General features: G+C 38.0%; 2 protein-coding genes across 3 annotated transcripts; both read right to left on the reverse strand.

The window, feature by feature from the left end:
* Positions 1-544: 544 nt before the first annotated feature.
* LOC137955248 (pentatricopeptide repeat-containing protein At4g39530-like) lies at positions 545-1,309 on the reverse strand. The gene has a single exon (XM_068802110.1). The coding sequence runs from the start codon at positions 1,307-1,309 to the stop codon at positions 545-547; it is 765 nt and encodes a 254-aa protein (XP_068658211.1).
* LOC137955503 (WAT1-related protein At5g64700-like) lies at positions 929-14,834 on the reverse strand. Of its 2 annotated transcripts, XR_011113159.1 has the most exons (9): positions 14,598-14,834; positions 14,447-14,512; positions 14,207-14,323; positions 13,634-13,877; positions 13,355-13,513; positions 13,016-13,167; positions 12,619-12,923; positions 11,364-11,426; positions 929-1,146 (listed from the first exon to the last, which is right to left on the reverse strand). XR_011113159.1 is itself a non-coding variant. In XM_068802473.1 (7 exons), exons 1-7 carry the CDS (start codon positions 14,798-14,800, stop codon positions 12,689-12,691), a joined length of 1,176 nt encoding a protein of 391 aa, XP_068658574.1. In that variant the 5' UTR covers positions 14,801-14,833; the 3' UTR covers positions 12,524-12,688. The 2 variants fall into 2 exon arrangements, 1 of the variants encoding a protein (XP_068658574.1); XM_068802473.1 differs by lacking the exons at positions 929-1,146; positions 11,364-11,426 and having other exon boundaries at positions 12,524-12,923; positions 14,598-14,833.
* Positions 14,835-24,410: the final 9,576 nt, after the last annotated feature.

The following is a 24,410-nucleotide window of genomic DNA, read 5'->3' on the forward strand; positions in this document are numbered from 1 at the left end:
GAAAACAGATTCTAGTGTTAATGCTTGGGAAACAGATTCCAATGTCATTTTCTAAATAAAGAAGAGAATGAGTACATAATTAACCAATTAATGATTACAATTCATTATAAATTAATATACTAATTACGTGTAACTAGAATAAATTATATAAAATTAATAAAAATTAAAAAATAACATAAGGGAATATAATAAATAAACATAATGGTTTAATTAATTATAGCAATTGGATAATTAACCAATTAATGATTAAAATTCATTATAAATTAATATACTAATTACGAGTGACTAGAATAAATTATATAAAATTAATAAAAATTAAAAAATAATATAAGGGAATATAATAAATAAACCTAATGGTTTAATTAATTATAAAAATTGGATAATTAAACAAATTAATGATTACAATTTATTATAACTTAATATACTTATTACGTGTGACTAGAATAAATTATTTAAATTACATAAAACAGTTAAAAATAACATAAATGAATATAATTAATAAATAAATTATTTTTTAATAACATAATATATAGTATAAAAATACTTAATAAATAAAAATAAAACACGTGACAAAAAGATATAAAATGACAAAAACTTTCTTTGCATCCGCAGTATAATGACATTTGCCATATGCATCGATAAGACTATTTGTGACATAAACATCAAACTCCAACCCCAATTTGATAGCATATGAGTGGATCTTTTTGCTCGCATCAATTAACTGCAAGCTAGCAATTGATTTCAGAATAGTGGACAATGTTGTCTTGTTACAGTTAAACCCTTCTTTTTGCATCTCACAGAAAAGTGATATGGCTTCTTCATCATTCAAATTTTGTACGTAGGCTGAGATTATAGAATTCCAAGAAATTAAATCCTGCATAGGCATCAAATTGAAAACCCTTCTTGCATTCTCCATAAGACCACATTTTGAGTACATATCAACAAGTCCCACACAGACAAATACATCAGTATCAAAACCCACTTTGATCAAATGTGAATTAATTTGCCTGCCCAAATCGATCATTCCCATGCCTGCACAAGCTTTAAGAATACTAGATAGAGTGAACATGTTTGGAGTTGTGCCTAACACTTTCATCTCTTGCAACAATTCCAGTGTTAGATCATGGAAACCATGAAGAGCACAACCTACAATAAGAGTGTTCCATGAAACAATATCAGGTAGCAAAATTTTCTCAAAAACCATCATAGCAGCTTCAATATCTCCTAATTTAGCATAAATATTAACAAGTGCATTGGCTGAAAAGGAATCAACATCATATCCAAGTCGTATCAAAGATCCATTAGACATGCAACCTTTCCATACAACATTTACTAGTTCGCTCAATTGGCTATGCAAAGAAAAGCCTTAACTAGTTCACTGAACTGGCTATTCACAGAAGAGAAGACCTTTTACAAGGTCGCACTGATACACTTTAGCTATCAGGTACAACAACTGTCTTCAAGCCAATTTATAAAAGACTTACTGCTTAGTTCGGTTTATGATTCTACAATAAATTCAAAAACAAGATACTGATGTTTATGCTATATCTTCTAAAGGAACCATACTGACTCATGTAAGTCAGCACTGATAAAACTTCTGAATCTGTTCTCACATAATAATCTCCGCCCTATGGTCTTCCAAACCTCCTTTCAGTGAAACACTGAATGTCACTCTACTTTACCTCAAGTTTATTTTAAAATCGTGAAAATTTCATAGAAACAGCTCCAAGAAAACAAAATGCAAAGAAGTCAGGCTTTATCCGATGGGGAAGTTTCTCCCTCAACGATATGTTGCAGACCGCCTAGCGTTTACATTTACCTAAATTCAACCACACAAATACAACACAGAGAAGTCATTCCTCATTTCGAGCTCCCATTTCTATAGAACTTACTTTTGAAATATATTCAACCATAAAAGGAGAAAGAAGTGACATTTTTTTATAAGAATTTAAAAAATAAAATAAAAAAACTGACCATGAGTCGAACTATAATTGTTTGCAACAATACATAACAAAATTTTCTCAAAAACCATCATAGCAGCTTCAATATCTCCTAATTTAGCATAAATATCAACAAGTGCATTGGCTGAAAAAGAATCAGCATCATATCCAAGTCGTATCAAAGATCCGTACAACATCTAAACTCATCAGGCATCACTCCAAAACTAAACCCTAGACCTTAAAACCCTAAAAGTCCCAAACCCCAACTCTAGTCCCAAAATTAAACCCTATCAACACGAATTTGAACCCTAAATCCCATAAACCCTAAACCTACATCCCAAAATTTGGGCACAATCAAGATAAATTACGCACAAAAATTCAAATTAACTCAAACACAACACTAAATTAGTTGAAAAAAAAATTAGGGTTTCGGATTATCTTCTGATATTTGGGGGAAATCACCACCGAATGGGGAAATGTAAGCCCAATGGAAGAAATCGACGCCTAACTGTCGAAAATCGAAGAAGATTGAAGGAAATCGAAGGATATCGAAACCGGAAAAGGTTAAATCAAAGGAAATCGAGGGAGGAGGAAAGAGAAGAGCAATAACGAGAAGGAAGAGGGAGGCCGAGAGTGAGAAGAGATAGAGGCCTAGTGGCAAAAGAGAGAGGGAGACGAGAGAGGGAGAAGGAAGAGAAAGGCCGAGAGAGCAAGAGACGAGAGAGGGAGATGGGGCGAAAACGAGAGATAAAGGCGAGAGAGTAGAGGGAGCAGAGAACGAAGACGAGAGCCGAGCGAGAGGAGCAGAGGGAGCAGAGAGCAAAAACGAGAGAAGAAGGTCGGGCGAAAAAATTCGTCGGGAGACGAAGGCCGAGAAGAGGACAGGAGAAAGAGAAAATGAGAAAGGATTTTTAGTTTCGGGGGGGGGGGGGGGGGGGGGGGGGGGGGGAATAAGCGACACCGTTGCTCTCTGCAACGGATTTTTAGTTTCGGGGGGGGGAGGAATAAGCGACACCGTTGCTCGTGGTAAGTCGATGATTTGAAAAAATGGGCGGAATCAGGTTTCCGTCGTTTTTGCCTGAGGAGATGAAACGGTGTTATCTCGCTTCAATTCAATTCATTTTGTACTAACACCTTATTTATGATGACCTAGGTAATGCGGGGGGGGGGGGGGGGGGGGGGGGGAGGGGGAAGAAGCGACGCCGTCGAGAGGAGAAAGAGGAAATGAGAAAGGATTTTAGTTTCGGGGGGGGGGGGGGGGGGGGGAGGGGGGGGAAGAAGCGACGCCGTCGCTCGTGGTAAGTCGATGATTTGAAAAAACGGGCGGAAACAGGTTTTCGTCGTTTTTGCCTGAGGAGATGAAACGGTGGTGTTATGGGGGGGATTCATTCCTCTTCATTGTGGACTAACCCCCCTAAGGATGTATTGATGAAGCCTAGGCGGCCACCCAATTGGTTGGTGGCCCCCGTATTACTATAAATGACACTCTCGGCCGAGCACTTCTCCAAGCTCTACAAATCTCAGCTCCGCTACAGAGAGAAACGGGGAAAGATGAAGAAGAACGCTCTGGCCTTCGCACTCATCTTCTTATTTCTCTTCTCCGCTCATCATGAAGGCGTCGAAGCTCAGGCCGACTGCTACGACGCTTGCAATATGGGCTGCATCAACCCTGATGGTAAGTTATCTTTCCATTTGCGACCCATCAGCCGTTATCTTCAGTCCGGGTTATCCTGTGTCCATGCGTCTCAGCCGCCGGATTTTTTAAACTTCAGTATGATGCTTGCATTTTTGTTTGATTTTCTCCCTGAATTTTTTTTTTTTTTTTGTGTGCTATACAGTGAGGCTTTATCGGAGGTGTGACGACAAGTGCAGGATCAGGTGTGAACCCAGTAAGTGTTTTTCTTGTCTTGAACCACTCAAAAACAATTCGCTGAATCACGTACTATTTGCTCGAGTGATTCATCTGATTGATTTTCACTTCAATTGTGTATAAATTTTATACGAAAAACAACACTGATAGCAGTAGAGATTATGGTATGGAATTGGTCCTGACACTGTCGACTCTGCAGATGTGGCTGCTGCTGGAAATCAAGGATAGGAAGGGCCATACCCTGTTCGTCGACCGTCGGCATTCTAAAAGAATAACTAGCGTAGAACTGCAACATTTATTGGCTCCTTTGCTTCAATCTCAGTGTCGTAACTTGTACAAAATATTTCTCTTTCATATCTTATAAAATCTTGCCGCTTGTTTCGTTTCACCTATACCTCAAACGATCTCCGTGATTCGATAGATTTTATGGTTCGGACGTCGGACGTGGGCGATGATTCACCACTGGGCTTGGGCAGTTACATGGCTAATCAAAATTTGTGACATTGAGATGGCTATCTGATTAACAAGTGATCTTTCGATTTAAATATGTGCATTTTTGCATGAAATAACGGGAGAAGTACTCTGCCTGTGTTCTTCCTCTCCATATATGAGAAGGGTGTTGAAGATACTGTTACAGATATATCGCCTTGATTCAAGGCTCCATTTCTGTATATTCCGTTGAGAATAATTAACCTTGATTACAGGCTAATTCTTTGTATAATTTCTATTTCAGATTGATTGTAATATTCTGTATATGGCATTGTAAAGCTTATAAATTGATCATCAACTCCACCTTCGAAGTGTGGTGGTTTTAATCAAATCCTTTCATGGTATCAGAGTAGGCGTTCTACCCTGTCTCTGTTAAGCGATTCTAAATTTTTTTTCTCTCCGCTGAGCTTCTCTACCCCTTTAATTTTTTCTGCGGCGTCCCTGTTCTTCGCCTCTGTCATCGTCATCGTTGAAGAAAGACGACAACTTCGCTTTCTTGGCGGAGCCGGTGGCAGTGCATCCCATCGTTGTTCATCTCCTCTGTTTGTCGTCTACTCTCTGTCGTACGATGCAAACCTCCAGCCGAACGCGAACCAATCTACCGTCGATCGCTGTCAGATCACCGTTTGCCGGTTTCTCCTCCACCGATTTATTTTTCGGCTTTGCTGCTTCTCGCTTCGGTATTTACCGTCGCAATCTGTCATCGATCACTGTCCGATCTTCATCAACATCACTATCCTCACCCCCATCTTCATCACTTACATCTAGCGTAACCTTTATATCTTCTCTTCATAGTAATGAGAATTGAAAGACTTCTTTTTGGTTATCCATAAAACCATCATGAAAGCCCATCATGAAAGCCCATCATGAAAGCCCAGCCATTACTGTCTTTCTGGAGTTTGGTTGGCCGTAAATTGGGAGAAGAGAATGTAGGCCTAAACATGAATTTCTAACGACATGAAATTCATCATATAAATTTAAACGGAAACATAGATCATACTTCCTTCCATACGCTTCAGATTCCTTCTCTCTGTTCTCTGTTAGGCGCTTCCGATCTCTGAACACTCTCGGTGATGGTTGAAACTGAAGGGGCTTGAGTGACAAGACGAGGGGCCAAACTGAATCCAAAAAATGTAACTGTGCCAACCTCCCATCAAGGTATTAATGGTATCATGTTACCGAGGGAGTTGGTAGCAATTTGAGACAATACTTAATGAGAAACCGTTTCTCATGATAAAACGGTTAACATTCCCCCTCTTGGTCCAAACTTCTAATATAATCTTAAACCCATCGATAATCTGAATTTAAGTAATAAATACATGAATCATGACAATATGTTCTCTAATGACGAGTATTATCTTTCATGTATTACTATGTATTTATTTCTTATACTTTATGAATAAACCCTATGTTTACTCTTGGTCCAACACAGATGAATTTTCTCAAAATTAAAGTGCACATAAATATGAGAAAAAACATCACATTAATTAAGAATTTCACTTAAATAACATTGTTCATACAATGAAAAATTTACATAATGGAACCAAGTCCCATATTCACTACATGATCCTTGAATTTAAACGGTGGCATGCCCTTAGTCAAAGGATCTGCAATCATGAAGTCAGTGCTTACGTGCTCAATGACCACTTTCTTTTCTTTAACACGTTCTCTTATGACCGAATACTTTATGTCGATGTGTTTACTTCGACTTCCACTTTTGTTGTTCTTGGCCATAAAAACAACAACTAAATTATCGCAATATATTTTTAATGGCCTAGAGATAGAATCCATAATTCTAAGCCCAAAAATGAAACTCTTAAGTTATACACCATGTGAAGTAGCCTCAAAATAGGAAACTAACTTGGTTTCCATAGTCGACGTGGCGGTCAAAGTCTGTTTGGCACACCTCCATGATATTGCTCCATTGGCCATCAAGAAAATGGATCCTGATGTTGATTTATGGGAATCAATACAACCAGCAAAGTCAGAATCTAAATAACCAATGACTTCTAGATTGTCCGTCTGTCTATACCATGTAGTCTTTGGTTCCTTGAAGGTACCTCATTACTTTCTTTGCAGCTCTCTAGTGGTCTAACCCGGGATTACTCTGATATCGACTCAACATTCCAACAACAAATGCAATATCAGGTCTTGTGCAAACTTGAACATACATTAGGCTTCCCATAGCATAAGCATATGGAATGTCCTTTATTTGTTCCCTTTCAAGGTCGTTCTTCGGGCATTGGTTCAAATTGAACCTATCACCCTTCACAATGGAAGCTACACTTGGTGAACAACTCTTCATCTGAAATCTCTCTAATACTGTATTAATACAGCTTTCCTGAGACAGACCTAAGATACCTCGAACTCTGTCTCTATGAATCTTAATGTCAATGACATAAGATGTCTCACCCATATCCTTCAGATCAAAATTGTTAGAGAGAAATTGTTTTACCTCATGAAGAAAACTCTTATCATTGGTTGCTAGCAAAATGTTATCCACATATAAAACAAGAAAAAAGATTTTGCTCCCATTGACCTCTGGTATACAATGATCCATAATGTTTTCTACAAACCCGAGTGAAGAAATTACATTATGGAATTTCAAATACCATTGGCGGGATGCTTGTTTTAATCCATATATTGACTTTTTTTAGCTTGCCAACCAATTGATCACCATCACTAGAGGGGAATCCTTCAAGTTGTTTCATGTAAACCTCCTCTTCACGATCTCCATTGAGAAATGTTGTTTGCACATCCATTTTTTGCAACTCTAAGTCAAAATGGGCTACTAATGCTAAAATAATGCGCAAAAAAATCTTTCTTAGATACAGGAGAAAAAGTTTCCTTGTAACCGATTCTTTATTTTTGATTGAATCCCTTAGCAACAAGTCTTGCCTTGTATCACTCAATGTTGCCTAATGAGTTTTTCTTTGTTTTAAAGACCCATTTACATCCAATGGCTTTAAATCCACTAGACAACTCAACAAGATCCCAGACTCCGTTACTCTTTATAGAATTCATCTTTTCCTTCATGGCATTGTACCATAATCTGATTCTTTGTAACTCATGGCTTCTAAAAAATACATAGGATCATTTGCGGTTCCAATGTCAGATTCTTGCAGATACATAATATAATCATCAGGAATTGATGATCTCCTGAGTCTAGTAGATCTTCTTAATATTGAACCATCATTTTCCTGAGAAGTATGTGGTTCAACTAGTTGTTCAAAAGTGTTTGGCAACTCTTGAAGTACCTAATATACTGGAATGTCGTCAGCATTTTGTGGAACTTCAATGATTGGTTGTTCAACACCAGTTTGTACTTAAGGGGTGCTGTGAACAAGAACCAATCTATCACTTGAAGGGGAATGTTGAGATTCTGAATGATCGTTCTCAAAAACTATGTTCCGAGTTGGATTCTACCCACTGATCAAGTCATTTTCAAGAAATTTTGCATTTCTTGATTCTACAATCCTAGTGTTATGAGATGGACAATAAAATTTGTAACCTTTAGACCTTTCAGCATATCCAATGAAATACCTACTAATGGTCCTTGGGTCCAACTTCTTCTCTTGTGGATTATAAATTCACACTTTAGACGGGCATCCCCAAATGCGCATATGTCACAAACTCGATTTCCAACCTTTCCATAATTCAAATGGCGTTTTTGAAACAACCTTGGTTGGAACTCGATTTAATATATACACTGCCGTCTTAAGTGGTTCAGTCCACAAAGATCTAGGAAGATTGGAGTTGCTAAGCATACTCCGCACCATGCCTAATAATGTTCAGTTTCTTCTTTCTGCTACACTATTTTGGTCCGGAGAACCATACATGGTATATTGGGCAACAATCCCATGTTCTTGAAGAAACTTTGCAAATGGCCCAGGTGCTTGTCCATTCTCTGTGTATCTACCATAGTATTCTCCACCTCTATCTGATCTCACGATCTTAATTTGCTTACCGCATTATGTCTCTACTTCAGCATTAAAGATCTTAAAGGCATCTAATACTTCATTCTTGTTATAAAGCATGTAGAGATACATGTATCGTGAGGAATCATCTATAAAAGATATGAAATATTTCTGACCAAATGAGTCCATCTCTGGACTACATATATCAGTATGTATGATCTCTAATATGGTTAAACTCCTATTGGCACCTTTCTTTGACTTGTTAGTATGCTTTCCCTTAATGTAGTCCACACAAGTCTCAAAATCAGTAAAATCTTGAGTATTAAGTACCCCTTCATTCACTAATCTTTTAATTCTATCTATGGAGATATGACCTAATCTTCAGTGTCATAATGTAGAGGAATCCTCATTAAAAACACCTCTTTTATTACCAGTGTGAACATGCATTGAACCGTAAGTGGCATTGCTTTGTAAATTAATGCTATAAAAACCATCAAACAATGTACCATTCCCAACACAATCAGACTTATAATATAAATTGAAAGATGAGTCTAAAAAATTAAAAGAATATTCATAAGGTACAAGCCTTGAAACTGAAATCAAGTTTTTGGAGAAACTTGGAACATAAAAGGTTTTTTCTAATTTTAAAACAAAGCCACTACTTAAATTTAAATAGCAAGTTCCTATAGCTTCCACATGTGAGCTCATTTGGTCTCCTGAGAAAATGTTATACTCACTTCCCAATGGTTTTCTTAGGTTTTGCAAAACCTGCAAGGAATTCGAGATGGATTGTTGATCCAGAATCAATCCACCAAGTGTAATTATTGACATTAACCATATTAGATTCATAACAAACAAATGAGGTTGGTGTACCTTTGCCAGTAAGCTATTTCTGAAACTTGGCGCATTCCTTCTTCATGTGTCCCTTTCTTAGGTTTTACTCTTCCCTTTTTGTTTGGCTTGATACTTGCCTTTCCATGTGTTGCCAGCATGACACTTCTCCTTGTTCCATCATCGGTCTCCCTTTCTCTTGAACACACATGGTCAAAAGTTCATTAATTGACCATTTACATTTATGTGTGTTGTATTAAATTTTGAAGGGTCCATATTGGTGCGGAAGGGAATTCTAGATGTAATGCACCACGAAAGATTCTGACATATCAACCTCGAGATTTTTTAATTGAGCCGCAATATCCCTCATTTGTATGATGTGCTCGCACACACCTCTCATACTGGTGTGCTTTAGGGATGAGAACTTCATGATTAGGGTGCTTGCTAATGCCTTATTTGAAATGACAAATTGTGCATCAATGGCTTTCAGCAAGTCTTTGACATTTTCATACTGCTCAACAGAACCACGAATACAAGCAGCAATTTTAGTCTTAATGAACATTACACTAAGGCGATTAGATCTCTCCCATCGTTCATAAAGTGTAATTTCAACTGCAGTGCTGGTATCAGTAATTACTGGTGGTTTGTCTTTCTTAATAGCATAATCTATGTCCATCCACCCTAAATGAAGAAGTATTCTCTCTTTCCAGACCTTATAGTTATCTCCCTTAAGATCAGGGATATCACAACAAATATAAGAGAAATGTGCAGGTTGTACAACTGAATAAAATTAAAAATTACATGCTTATGTTAAAATTGATGCCTGAATAAAATATCATGCTTTACCAATGTAAATCATGCTTAAAAATTAAATCAATTGACATAAAAAACATTGCTTATGGGCTAAATGTTTTTTTAATTCAAGCATATTCAATATTCTTTATGAGTAAACTAGATGATAAAACTATCAAATTATTTATGAATTCATAATTCCTGTGGGTAAATTATGGATAATTTGATATTTTATCCTAATTAATATATACTCAAATATAATAAAAATTCATGTGGGATAAAATTTATTATATGAAGTATAACTAAGTACAATTAATATCTACTATTTCTTTATGATAAAACTATCAAATTATTTATGAATTCATAATTCATGTGGGTAAATTATGAATAACTTGATATTTTATCCTAATGAATGGGGGCATTTCTTTAATCAAGAAGGTATAGCATCTTGCAAAACTCGCGATTTATTCTTGATGATGAAAATACGCATGGGGGAGGATATAGAAAGTTAAGCGCATTGGGAAAAATGTTTGCGTTACATATATAACGATTTTTTAAAGTGGCTCCGACTTTATGATGGAAATTTGGCCATCGTGTGAACTGCTATACCTTCCTTTTAAGCCATTGCTCTCTATTTCTGTTGGGGAGTGTCGTTTTTATGAGGAATTATGTTTTCCTGGTTGGAGAGTCATCGGGAATGTCGAGCGGACACAGCTGATCATACAGACCAACAACAATTGGTCAGGACAGCGTCGCTGAGTACTCGTAGTGTGGGCAGTCTGTGGCTCTCACGTCACCGTAAAGCGTCGGTGTCAGCACTGGCTTCCATCCTGACAGGTTTGCTGGGGTCGACGACATTTAGAAACACATGCTAACCAAGTTTCTGCACACGGCTGGAGGTTGATGACAACCTCAAGCTGTGCAGAAACATAAAAATTAAAAACATAAGGTATTTTGGTAAATATCGGGCGAGTTGTTTAGGGCTGAGTTATTTACGACTTGTCGTTCCAACTCGGCAACCGAGTCTCTCTTTAGTGATGACCCACTCTAGCGATACCGCTAGGTCGCCCCCTTCGGGATTCGAACTCGCAATGTAAGTAGTGGCTCTGATACCAAATGTTAAGCACCTAACCAATACTACCCAAAAGACCGGCCTGGTAGGTAGCGGAAAGCCAAACACTTAACCCAAGATCATAACATTACACACCCCTTGTAGAAAGAACTTGCCCTCAAGCTCTTACGAGCTGATGCTCAACAAACTCATCCGTTACGAGCCGACGACCATGGCGGTCGACTCCAGCGATGGCCCACTCTAGAAACACTGCTAAGTCGGCCCCTCAGGGATTTGAACTTTCAACGTAAGTAGTAACTTTGATACTAAATGTTAAACACCTAGTTAATACTACCCAAAAAATTGGCCTAGTCGGTAGCAAAAAATCAAACAATTAACCCAGGATCATAACAGGGATCTGCGGCTCAAATTAAAGCCATGAAACAAGTAGTTGGCAAATTAAAATGACTTACCCAAATAGGCCGCATGCAAGCGCTTGCAACAAAATCATTCATTTTAATGGAGGCCGAGCATTCCTACGATGGAGACGAGAAGAAACATTTTTTAATATCATTAAAAATATACAATCTTCAATAAGCACTTATGAAAGAAAATTTACCTCTCCATAAAGAATGCGACATGAGCTAAGAAAGCAGTTGCGAAGACGTATCTATAAGCAAGTAAAACCCTCAAGTTCACGCCGTAATAAATGGCTAACTTATAAAATATATTTACTATTGAAAACAAGACAATCATCAACAACACAAGCTTGGACCAACTCAAACATCTGAAAACGCCACTGGCAGCCATTTCCGTAGAAGAAAGGATGGAGAATGGGAGGGGAGGATGAACGGAGAATGAGAGGGGACGATGTACAGAGAATGGATTTAGGGAGGAGGGACGATGTATAATGTTTGGTTTACCTAATTTAATGTTTAAGTATTATATTTTAAATAAGTATACTATTACAAGTTACTACTCTTATTTTTCTCATTTTGGGGCACTAACACTGGAAACTGATTTTCAGTGCACATGAACTTGTTCACACTAATACCCAGTTTGAAGATAAAGTTCATGTAGATAAATGAAATGATTTTAAAGCAGGAGATAAAGATGAACTTCAAATTTTATGTTTGTTGACTAACCCCCTCTTGGTTGCGTCAATAAGGTTTGAAAGGTGGAGAACCCCAGCTCCCTCCCATTCAATGGATCCTACCTCCAATTTTCATTCTCTTATGAAGAGCACAAAGAGAAAAAGATGAGAAGAGAATAGGCCTGAAACATTTTTTTATTTTTTTTATGAAGTAGAACCCTTACTCAAATAGGCTTTTATATAACATATTTTAACACAGAACATAATCATGACCGTAATCCATAATTTTTATGTAAACCCATAACTTAATGTTCTTTAATATGTAAACTAGTGCAAAATATTTGGTTATTTAATACGAATTTGAACTAGCATGTGTGTACCTTTCCAAATCCAACTCCAGTAACCATCTCTCCCCTAAGGAATGTCACCACAATGTTAGGATTGGGTGGTGTCTGATCTTTGAAAAGTGGATTCGATAAAATAGATGCTGGCAATCAGTACTCCCAGCAAGAAATGAAATGGGCGAAGCATATCCAGTGGTAAAACTCGCAATCAGCCAGAATCCGGTCTGATAAACTTTCTTATCCTTATGACAATGAATCAGGTCCGTAAGTAATGTGGAAGAGTTTAAATACCTCGCACAGTCCTGATTTTTTACTCCATTTAACATCTACGACAGCTTCTGCTTTTTTCAAGTCTCATTTGCTAATTACAGATGGCAAATTCAGCTTCTGATCGTATCTCTCCATTCTTTGCTTCTTCTATCTCTAGTTCTCTGCTGTTGCTTTCTTCAACTGGTAATATTTTGCTTTTTCCCTCTTCAAGTGCTATTTCTGTACTTTTTTCTTGTTTTTCTGCTAGTTTTCTCCCTTTTTCTTCCTTGCTCTTTCCCCAGAGAACACAGTACAGAGCTAATACCATTAGAACTCCACCTAAGACACTGCAAAACAGAGTTACAGGTTAGGACAAGGGGGATCCAAACAGAATCGGCCTAACCCAAATAACTTCATCGAATCAAGCTGTTGAAATCACCTCCCAAGATGAATTACTTCTCCTAGAAAGAATCCTGACAGAAGGGCTGTAATTAGCAAAGAGAGAGGACTGAACATGGCTATGAAAACAGGGCCCTTCTCATGAAGACACCAGGTTTGCAAGTAATATCCAACACCTGAGACTACCATTCCCTGCAAAGTATTTGTATTGGTTATTTCTTATCTGAATCAATGAGTATTTCATCCTCCTCCTGATGGTTGAAATCATTGCTAAGTTCCTAGTGTGATTTGAGGTAAAGCCCAGAAGCCTTCTCCTTTGTTATAAATTATGATATTGAAATTCTATGAAACTTGAGATTAAGCAGGTTTACGTAATTACGCAGTATGCTACTGTGATGAGTCCATTCAGACCCAACTTCCAGTGAGAAAGGTCCCGCTCGAATGCAATGGCGACGAAGAACGATTGCACCGTGCTGAAAACGCTCAGCAGAGTGGTGAAGAGCAGATTGGGAAAACTGTGTTTCTTCAAAAATCTACCCTGTTTGAGAAAACAAAAGTGCTCCTCAGTATTCAGTAAGCGTAACAGTGCTCCACTGTTCTTCTGCCATTGCTGTACCTACTTGGTCGTGGAAAGGAAATAAACATTACTGGGAAATACCTGCAAAACGACGCAGAGTGGCCATGCTGTATTGCATAGGGTAATGAGAAAAGTTCCTAAAGCCCATCGCTTGTTGCTGTGAAAAGAACCGTGCTCTGTTTCATGGCGTGAACCATGAAGATGCTCCCAAAACTGGAGTTGAGGTCCTTTGTATACGACCACTGTTACAATACCGCCGATGCACGTTAAAACGCCAGCCAGTTTCGCTTTCCCAGGAAGAGATCTCACGTTTACAACTTCTGTTCTGCAGTTTCAAAATTAAGAACTTAAACAAGTGGCTATTATCATCAGTCTGCAAACTGGCCTTAAAAATTGTTTCTGATTCTTCCCTGAGGATGACACCATTGTCGTAACTGTAAGCTAGATTTTTCTTAGATATAGAAAGAGAACAGACAAACTAGATAAGAAAACTGACATCTGAGATGCGCTTCTGCGCAGGAACAGATAAAAGGATCATAGCACTTTGTTTTAGTAATTCAACTTCTTTCCCTTTATTTCATCAGTCACATTCCAATATGGATCGGGCTTCAAGCAGTAAGCGGATTACTTAACCAAGCATAGACTCTAACGCACCTCAAGAGAGTTGACCAGACAAAGGTGAGAACAGGAATGGTATTAACAGATGCAGCTACCAGAGTTGCAGTAGTGTAATGGAGGCCAACTCCATACAAGTTCAAGGTCAACGTAATCCTACACAAAAACCAGAGCAATCTTCAATCACTATGGTCATAATGCCGAAATGAGAATCGTCCTGCTTGAATCTTGTGGCCGCCAAAGATCAAAGCAGACGAGAGTCAGAAATTATAACCATACCCAAGAAGAGCAAAAAGGAAGATTTCACTCATCATTCTAGCTGATAGTCGAGGAGCACCACCACTCCTGCGAGTCAGTCGGTTGTCATTGTTAGGGAACCATATATTTAGTAAGAAGAGGAAGAAAAGATAAGCGGAAGATGGGTTATAACCTTAGAACCAAGATGGTGACGGGAAGCAAGACAGCAGTGGCAATGGCTTGTCTATAGAAAGTGAAAACGAAGGTGTTGAGTCCATGATTGAAGGCAGCCTTGGAGAGGAGGTGGGAGCCTGCGCCTATGAGTTGAATGGCAATCATGGCCAAGTAAGGCTTCTGGCGTTGAATGAGAACCGGACGAGACATCCACCAAAACATCAGGAAGTGATCTTCTCTGGGATGCTCCCTCGGACTATATAGCTTGAGAAAGGACACTGTCGAGGTCATCTATGACTTGTTCGTTACTTTACCCTTCCAATGAAGGCGCTTCTTTACCCTGCAAGAAGTGTCTACACCTTTCATCGCCCGCTTGCACATGTCCCTGTTCACCCCAAAAATAGGAACGAAACTGTTGGGCAGTTTCTTTTGATCGGAATTGATCTCTTTCAAGTGGGGGCTGTGTGTGCCATCCTCCCCTTTTGAAGATTTGGAATAAGAATTTATTCAAATGCAATAGCCTGTCATCTTTTTCCCAGTTCAGTGCATTTTTCCTGTCCTCTATTTCAAGGGACAGTGACAGTTATCTCTGTGCATTGCAATGAGGGCACCTAAGGTATGGTCGCTGTTGCGGTTTAATGGCCTGAGCCCTCAGAGCTCCTCTCTTTCTCTCTGCTCTCCACTTCAATCGTGAATTAAGGCTACCGAAAGTGGAAGCAATTCTATCAAAACCAGAGAGGGCAGAAAATCAAAAAAGTCCCTAATAAAACACCCAGGAGTGATAGATGGGACCAACCCATTTCATTTGGGAATCTGGAAGTGTTTGTTTTCAAATGTGGATGAAATGAAATGAAAGCAAACTGCGGTGGGTTGTGTGTGTGTGAGTGAGAGAGTACCAATCTAATCAATGAATTATGTCTCCTTTTGTCTTCTCCCCTTCTGGTTTCTGGGCTGGGGCACTCAGAATGTGGATGGCCGGGACTTGATCTTTCGCAGTTTCAATTTGCTTTTAGCCTCTTTTAGAGATCAACTTGACATGTGGAACTCCAGTGTGAAAGGGACTCACTGTTTACTTTTGTCCGCGCTTACCAGGCCCAGTTTAGTCAATCACTTTCACTTAAAGAACTGCTCAACTTTTAATATTAGTGTTATCCAATCAATCCTTCTCTATCAACTCTTAAATTTCTTATGCTCCGAGAATCGGATTCACAGCTCAAGAATTGACATGCTTTTCACTTCTTTAAAGAGTGTCAACAGTTCAGTAATGGAGGTAAAATTGGCTGGCTACTTTGGATTAAACGATGCTATGCCATAGCTTTAAAGCGTTCTAATCAGACAATTGAACACCAGTTGAGATGGTAATATACTTTCACCCGATGATCGCTTTTCCAGATATCCCTCACCACCCTTAAAAACATCAAATGGAATTATTAAAGAAAAAGCAGATTCATTTCCCTTGCTTCTCCCACGTGAACTGAGGGGGCCTGCCAACGTAACGAACAACGCTACAGTTGTTTGATTCACAAACACCAAAGTTATTCAGTTTTTATCACCCGTTTCAGTTCTGAAATGTTCAGATTTTCTGATATGTTTCAGTTCTGGAACTTTATCGATAAGTCACATTCTGTTTCTGGGTTTTCTTTCTTTTTTTCTCGTTTTTCCTTTTTATCTCGCGGTCACATGCTCGAGTTGAGTATTTGGGGCTAAAGTTTTCTAAAATATCATTTTTTGATCTAAAGTTTTCCAGCCCTTTTTGAGGCCAGAATACCATTTTCTCTTTTGAAGATGAGGATTGTCCTGCTGAAGCCCAAAAAAAAAAAAATCTAACAAAATTTTATGAGTGATGGGTGATGGAATTATGCAAGCGATGTAGGCCACTTCAGACCCAAAGTGGCTTGCGGTGTAGTCAGGGTCTTCAACTCATGCTGGTCCATATTTAGCCTGTGACTACTCTTCCCAGTTTTCACCAAATATGTAAATAGCTTCACACTATTTACATAATGTGACTTAGTGCACTTATATGTCACCTCTGCCTACCATTTTCTTCCAAAATGATGCTTGTCTTTTTCATATCAGACACTTGTTTCTTCTTCTTCTTCTTCTTCCCTTTTTATGAATTTCAACTCTTAATTTGCTTTTAACGTTGTCCCTCTTATTCTTTCTCCCCTTGCCTTCTTTCCCATTATCCCTATATGACAAAGAGTAAAGAATACAAATACGGGGCAAGAGCGACATACTTTGTTCGTTCGTTACTGGTAGAGATGATCGAGATACCAAATAAAGATAAATTCAACCTGTAATTTGTATCCTATTATCTCTTCATCAATGAAATATACAGTAATTATTAATTTCTTCTTCTCTTTAATATCGTCAACAGGGTATCAAAGCTGAGCTAGCTCTATCGTCCTTTTTCTCTCGCTCTCTCGCTCTGGAAGTGGAAATCAAATCATCTCTAATATCCTTTGTCTCTGTCAGGTTACGTCCATCTTGAGTCGACCCTTAATGGACCCACCTTGGACTCGAGACATACATCTAACTTGACTCTGACCCATTAAACAATTTCGGTTTCGAGCTCTGTGATCAGAGTGTCCTCTTCGGCGTGCTCTCTGCCTTTCGCTCTGCTATTCCTCTGCTCCGTCTTCTTTGCTTTTTGCCCATAGGACACAGTAAAGGCTCCCCCCACCCACCGTCAAAGCTCCGCTGATAACACTGCCCACCAACATCTTAGATGCTCAAAACATTTTTCAAGTAAGAATCAATGTTTCATCTTAAATTACTGAATTACTTCTCCAAAGATAGAAACCGGGGAGACAGTTGTGACTAGCAGAAGGACTGGAGTGAACGTAGCCGTGAAAACTCGGCCTTTCCTCTCGATACACCAATTTCGCAAGTATGAAGATAATCCAGAGACCATGATTCCCTGAAATATATACTGAAAAGGTCAGCTTCTTCACGGATGCGCGTTAAATGAGGTGAAATTGTTTAATCTGCTACCCAATGTTTGAAAATGTTTGCGAGTCATTTAAAGTAGAGAAACTTCAATTGAATAGCCACTATGGATCATGGAAGTGCTCGGTCTAGTCTGTTACACAGTAGGCCACAGTGAGCAATCCGACATCCAAATGCAGTTCCCACTGCGACAGGTTCCGCTCGAATATGATGGCGACAAGGAAGGATTGTAAGGAGCGGAAAACGCACTGCACAGTTGTGGAGATAAGCTTCGAACAATTTTGTCTGTTCTGGAAAATTTTCGCCTGTTTGATAAGAACATACTGCATGATCAGCTGTTTGCATATTCAGATTCTATCTCATGCAAGGATCACGAAATCTGTTTTGTGTTTTTTCTTAAATGGTCTTGCAAACTAAGTTCAAAACTGTAACCAAGCCTTCAAATCTCTGTCAGAGTGACATTTAATTACCTGCAGGACTACCCCCAGAGAATATGTCATATAGCTTAAAATGATGAGAATCGTTCCCAGAATCCTGTATTTGTTTGTACGAGCAGTTTGATTCTTTTCATGGTTTGGCCGATGCATATGCTTCAGAAACTTCAGTGTAGGGCCATGGTTTAAAACAAGTGCTATGATACCACCTAAGGAGGCAAGAACACCCAGTAACTTAATCTTCCCCGGGAAGGTTCTCACATTAACAGTTTCAGCTCTGCAGCACACTTCCATACCATATAGTGCGAAATATTGAGCTCTACTCTTTAATGGGTGGGAAGGGAGGATACACAGAAACTCTTTTACATTAATAAACAGGAACTGATTTTCTTTTCTTTTCTATTTCTTTTTTCCTCGTTGAAATCTCACCTGAACATAATGGCCCAGGGAAATGTGAGTGCAGGAATGGTATTTGCAGTCGCAGCTACCAAAGCTGGAGTGGTGTAAATCAGAGCAATCCCATACAGGTCTATTGGTACAGTAATCCTAAATAAACAACACATACGTTAACATCGATTGACATCCTCTTCCCATTACTCAGAAATCAATATCCATGTTCATCACCAGTCTAGCCATGATCCTCTGTCAGTACTACAGTTCAGCTAGTCATCTTGGTACCGAAGTTGACCTAATGCCCTAGTAATATAAAAACATACCTACCCAAGAAGCGCCAGCATGAATATCTCGCAGAAGACCCTACATGACAGCTCTGATGCTCCATGCCTGCATTTCGTGTCATCCCTGAAAAGTATCAGTATCAAACAGAAACGGGAGCGGATGACCAGAAGAAGAACAACAACAAGAACAAGAAACAGCTTTTCTTTCACCTTTCAACAATAAACGTCACAACAACTAAGAGCACACTGGTAATGGTTTGTCTGTAGAAAGTGAAGATAATTGTGTTGAGGCCAACATCAAAGGCAGCCTTTGCGAGCAGATTGCCGCATACTCATAATAATTGAATTGCAACGGCGAAAGCATAAGTCATAACGCTCTCCATGACATGTGAATCCATTTGATGTTAAAAGGGTTCGTATGGTTCAGATCCAGGATCTCCGATTCACAGCTACATTGCTCTGCCTCTGCAAAGGAAATCCATAGAGCTTCTTATCATCAACATTGCTCTGCTTGTTGAAGTAACATGAATTTGTCTGAATCGATAGAGCTTGCTGGTTTTGCCGGTAGTGGAGCATTTATAAGACTAATATTGCGTAAAGACTGAAGAAAAGAACCTTTAAATGATTTATTTGAGACTGTGAAGAAACATTTGGTCTTATCTATGACTTCTTTTGTTCAGTTGAGGAAAGCACAATGCACAGCTGAACAATGTGCCAGCTCCTATAATCTCATCACCAGGCACTAGAAGATTATCGCAGGGAAAAATCTCGTTGTCTAACGTGAACTGTAATCTCTTTCCATTAGTCACTAATATGACTATTGCATCTGAGTGCGTGTGCGTCATCTATCTCTATCCCTTACTTAATATCTTCAAATTCTTAACTCGGTATTCTTATTTTGTTTCTGAAAGTGCTTCTATAGCCCATCTGCTGGTCCTTTCTTTTCTTGATCAGTCCCGGCCAATGAGGCAAATTGTTGGTTGGATTTTATCTCCAGACTCAAGAAGGGTTGTATGATTGAGGTTTTTATTTTATGATTGGGAGATATTTTTAGAGATTGAAGGGAGTAAAGAGAGTTAAGAGATATCCGTTGGATTAAATTTCGTAACTTAGAAGATCGAAACTGGAATGGCTCAAAACAAAAAGGAGGAGCCTCTCTCTCTCTCTCTCTCTCTCTCTCTCTCGCTGATGGGCTAACTATTACGTAGCATTTCCTTCTCTTCTATGGAGCCCTTTTCTGCAGCAATGCTATTTCCTTGTATGCTTCTTCCTTTGTCTTGGCCCAGAGGACACAATAAAGACCCAGCACCATCAAACCTGCGCCCAGAAGACTGCAGCAATTCAACAGAAATCAAAACTAAGGTAAACCAAAACAATACTAAACCCAGTCACCGTAAGTCACTTTCTAATACGAATTAGTTCTCCGGGGAATAATGCTGACAGAACAGTTGTAAGCAGCAAAGTCAGAGGATTGAACATGGACATGAGAACAGGCTTTTTCTTCTTCAGACACCAAGTGTGCAAGTAGAAAGCCAAGCCACAAACTATGATTCCCTGCAAAACATTCTTGGTGTAAAAACTGAATAGCATCCAAGAAAGGCTACTCAGCTATGATTTCAATTTAAGCTGGTTTCTTCGTTTAATTACACAATATATGACAGTGAGGAGTCCAACATCGAGACACAACTTCCACTTAGAAGAGTGTTTACTTACACAATCTCAGATATAAATCCCAGACCTGTTTCTGATTTTTTTGCTAATTTTCCTTCTTCTCTCTGTTTCTACTGCTTAGAATACCCAACAGCACCTTCTCTATTCTGACAGCCTGATGAGTGGGTAAGCTTTGTAAAAACAAAGATGGTGGACTGTTTTCCATAAACAGGCATTGCTTTATGTGCATGATACATATGTCATGTAGATCTTGTGGTTGAGATTTAACACATTTCTAACATAAATGTATTTGATTGTGTTTGCCCACACACACCCTTGACCCAAGGATAGTTCAGGAATCAAACATATTGACTAGTAGATATCACTATGAGTTAAGCTGTAATATAAACAAAAACCCACCTAGTAGTTTGAACCTTGCATCCCTAAGGGCAAAAGTGCTATTAAGAACCTCACAGGGTAAGCATTTGCCCAAATGCACTCTTGACTAATGTGAATTTCAGTAATCGCTCACTCAATATATTTAAGGATAAAAGTTCTATTAAGAACCTATCCTGATAATAGCATAATTTTGCAATGCCTCAGTGATTAGATCAACCAACAAATGTTGAGATGACCTATAAGAAAAAATGATTTTTTTTCTTGAATTTTTCTCTCACAGAATAATACTTTACTTGAATATGTTTGAAAGAACTATGACATTTGGACTTTTTTTAGAGCTATAGCCACAATATTGTCACACAAACTAATTATTGGGTCCTTTGTATTATCAACGATTTTTAATTCTATAATTAACTGCTTCAACCACATGGCCTCTTTTGTGGCTTCTGAGCAAGCAATATATTTAGCTTCCATTGTGGATTGAGTTGTGCAATCTTGTTTTTTACTACGCCATGAAATAGTACCACCACCAAACATAAAAGTATACCCATATATAGACTCTAATGTATTAGGACAACCTTTGTAGTCTAAGTTTGAATATCCTTGTATTTGTAGTTGGTCAGCACAATAAGCTAGATATGTGACTTAGTGCCTTTAATGTATCTTAATACTCTTATCGCAACCTCATAATGTGTTTTACATGGATTTGAATGATATCTTCACAAAAGACCAACCACTTCGTGTAAATCTGACCTTGGACATGTCATTGCATATATTAGACTTCCAACTAGAGAGGCATAAGGATATTTGTCCACATCCAGTTTGTCAAGCTCATTTAGTTGACATTTTTTGTCAAATTTTGTCCTTTCACAATAAGTAATAAATCTGAATTATAATTCTCCATGCCAAATATTCAGATATCTTTCTTGAGAAAAACCTAAAAATTTCAACTTTTCGTCCCCATAAATTTTTATTCCCAAGACGTAGGAAGCTTTAACAAGATCAAATTTATGTGATAACCATTTTTTTTTTTGTGACAATTACGAATAGAACATCAACCTCAACAATTAAGATGAGTATTTTGCTCCCATTGATTTTAGATAAACCCAAGGGTCAATGGATTTTCTCTAAATTCATATTTTGTAATTACTTCAAAATTTTAAATGTCATTGATGAGGAGCTTGTTTGTCACCATATAGTGGTTTAAGAAATTTTCAAACTTTATTTTCTTGCCCTTGGACTTCAAATCCTTCCGGTTCCTTCATGTAGATGTTCTCGTACAAATCTCAATTGAAAAAAACAGTTTGTACATATCCTTGATGCAATTCAAGGTCATAAAAGGCAACCATAGCCATCAAAATTTCAATTGATCTTTTATACATAGGAGAAAATGTCCCATCAACTTCAACTTGAGTAAATCCTTTTGCAACTGTGTTATGGTCTCTAGACATGGATCGAGTAACATGGCATGGGAGTTGTGAATCCAGCGCTATAAGTGAGTTGCTGAACTCGATAAGGAAGAAGAAAAATCCTTTCTTGGTACTGATCTCGAATTGGAAGGGGAAAAGCTCTTTTATGAAGCTAATCTGTTGTTGGATGGTAAGGGTAGAAATCCCTTACTGTTGCTGGACAGGAGGAGAAAGACCCCTCTTTTGATCACGGAAAAGAGGGTTTGGGTCCCTCTTGGTTGCTGCTCATGATAGGGTTAGAAAACCTCAATTTTGTATAACTTTTGGATCACGTCTTAGGGTTTCCTTACCTTCTTCTTGTTGGTATTGATGTTTAAATTAATGGCACCAGTGCTGCTCGTGAAAAGAGGATGGAGAATCCTCTTTTCTTGCTCGGAAAAGAGGGTAGGGACCCTCTCTTGATGTTGTTGATGAAAAGGAGGTTGAAGCGTCTGTTTGAACTCGGAAAAGGGACAACAACTCCCCTCTCTTCCTCGATAGAGATCAATGGAAAACAGTAATCAAAGATGAGAGAAAAATAATTCAGATTCTAAGGGAACCTGAACCTAAAGCTCATCAAGGAGACCTCCAAACCCTAGAGCTCGTCAAGGAAAACTCCAAACCCTGTTTACCTAATTCAATGTTTGCCCTTTTCTCATTCCATTGCCCCCCAAGTAGGCTTGGCGTCCCCCCTAGTTTTAGGATTAAATATTATAATTCTACCCCTATGGCAATTTAACTTAAATAATGAATGAAAATCAAATTTAAAACAATATGGAAATAAACTATTAACTCTGTAACTCAGTGCGCCTCCGTTGTATGACTCGATTAGCTATTGAGTCCACAACAAACCGATCCGAATTTATATGTTTAAATCACACCTTAAGAATTCTTTGTTTCTTGAATACCCATTTTATACCAACAAAAGTAATCTTTTTTGGAAGGTCAACAAGATAGAAGATACTATTTTTCCTCAAGGACATAATTTCTTCTTCCATTGATGACATCACAAATTTGCATTTTTACTTTGTATAGCATGTATATATATAAAGGATCACGCTCATACATATCAGGTGTCATGTTATATGATTCTATGAGGTAAGTCAAATGACCATCACTAATACTAGCTTTTTTACTTGTTTTTGGCCTTGTAGAAGGAAGTATGATTTGTAGAGCTAAGGTTCCTACATATGAATCTTTAATAGTTAATCGAAGTCTCTCTCTATTTTCATTTGCAAATGAATCTTTTTGAATTTTGGTATTTCTTCATATATTACTTCTCCTTCTGATGCATTTATATTGTTCTAAGTTTTGGATCTTTCTGAATATTCAACAAATCTATATTTAACCAATTTGTCTTGCAATTTAAATACAGATTGTCCAGATATCAGGGTAATATAGCCTAAAACACGTATATACTTTAAACTGGGTTTTAACCTATTCATATTTACGTATAAATTTGGAATGAACTATATTTAAAATATCAATTATTGTTTTGATAACTTCGCCCCAAAAATGTTCAAGTAAATCAGCTCTACACATCATAGACCATATGATTTCTATTAGGGTTCTACTTCTCTTCTTTGCTATTCCATTGATCTTTTGAGTTAAGGAATTGTAGTTTGTCTACAAATGGTATTCTTCTACGATACCTTTTGTAGAGGTTCCCTTGTTCTGGGCCAACTTGGGACATTTCACCTCTATGTGTCTAGATTATTAACAAATTCTCTAATGTGTAGTTTCTTCATTCTTCTTCAGATTTAGATTTGAATGACATTGTTTTCCTATCTTCTTCACTTGAGGAACATGTCTTTTTGAAAACCATTTTTCTTTTAGATTCCATTTTTTTTCTTCCCAAGAGCAACATTAGTAGGCTCTAAAGTTTTTTATGCTCTTCTTTAGTGGCACACTCATTGAGTAAAATCATCCAATGTCCATTGTCTATCATTTATGTTAATTCATAATAAATATTTCATACGACTTTGACAAACTATGCAAAATAGTATGAATTGCATAATCTTCTTCTTGTTTGGTCCTGATGTCTGCAAGTTCATTGCATAGTCAATCATTTGTCATACGTGATCTCTGACTAATAAACTAGAAGGCATATTAGAGGTTTTCAATTTTGAAATTAAATCTTGCTTTTTAGCTTTTATGGTCTTTGGCATTCTCATATTTTTCCAAACCGTGCTTTACCATACTATCATATTGTTAAGCATGAATAATCTTGCCATCCTATTTGTGTTTTCCCATTAGGGTCAGCTTTCAAGGTAGG

The sequence above is a fragment of the Aristolochia californica genome, unplaced genomic scaffold (genome assembly GCF_029961685.1).
Source record: "Aristolochia californica isolate CCGP_79_NKW_82.1479 unplaced genomic scaffold, dmAriCali1.0.hap1 SCAF_2, whole genome shotgun sequence".
Classification (NCBI taxonomy): domain Eukaryota; kingdom Viridiplantae; phylum Streptophyta; class Magnoliopsida; order Piperales; family Aristolochiaceae; genus Aristolochia; species Aristolochia californica.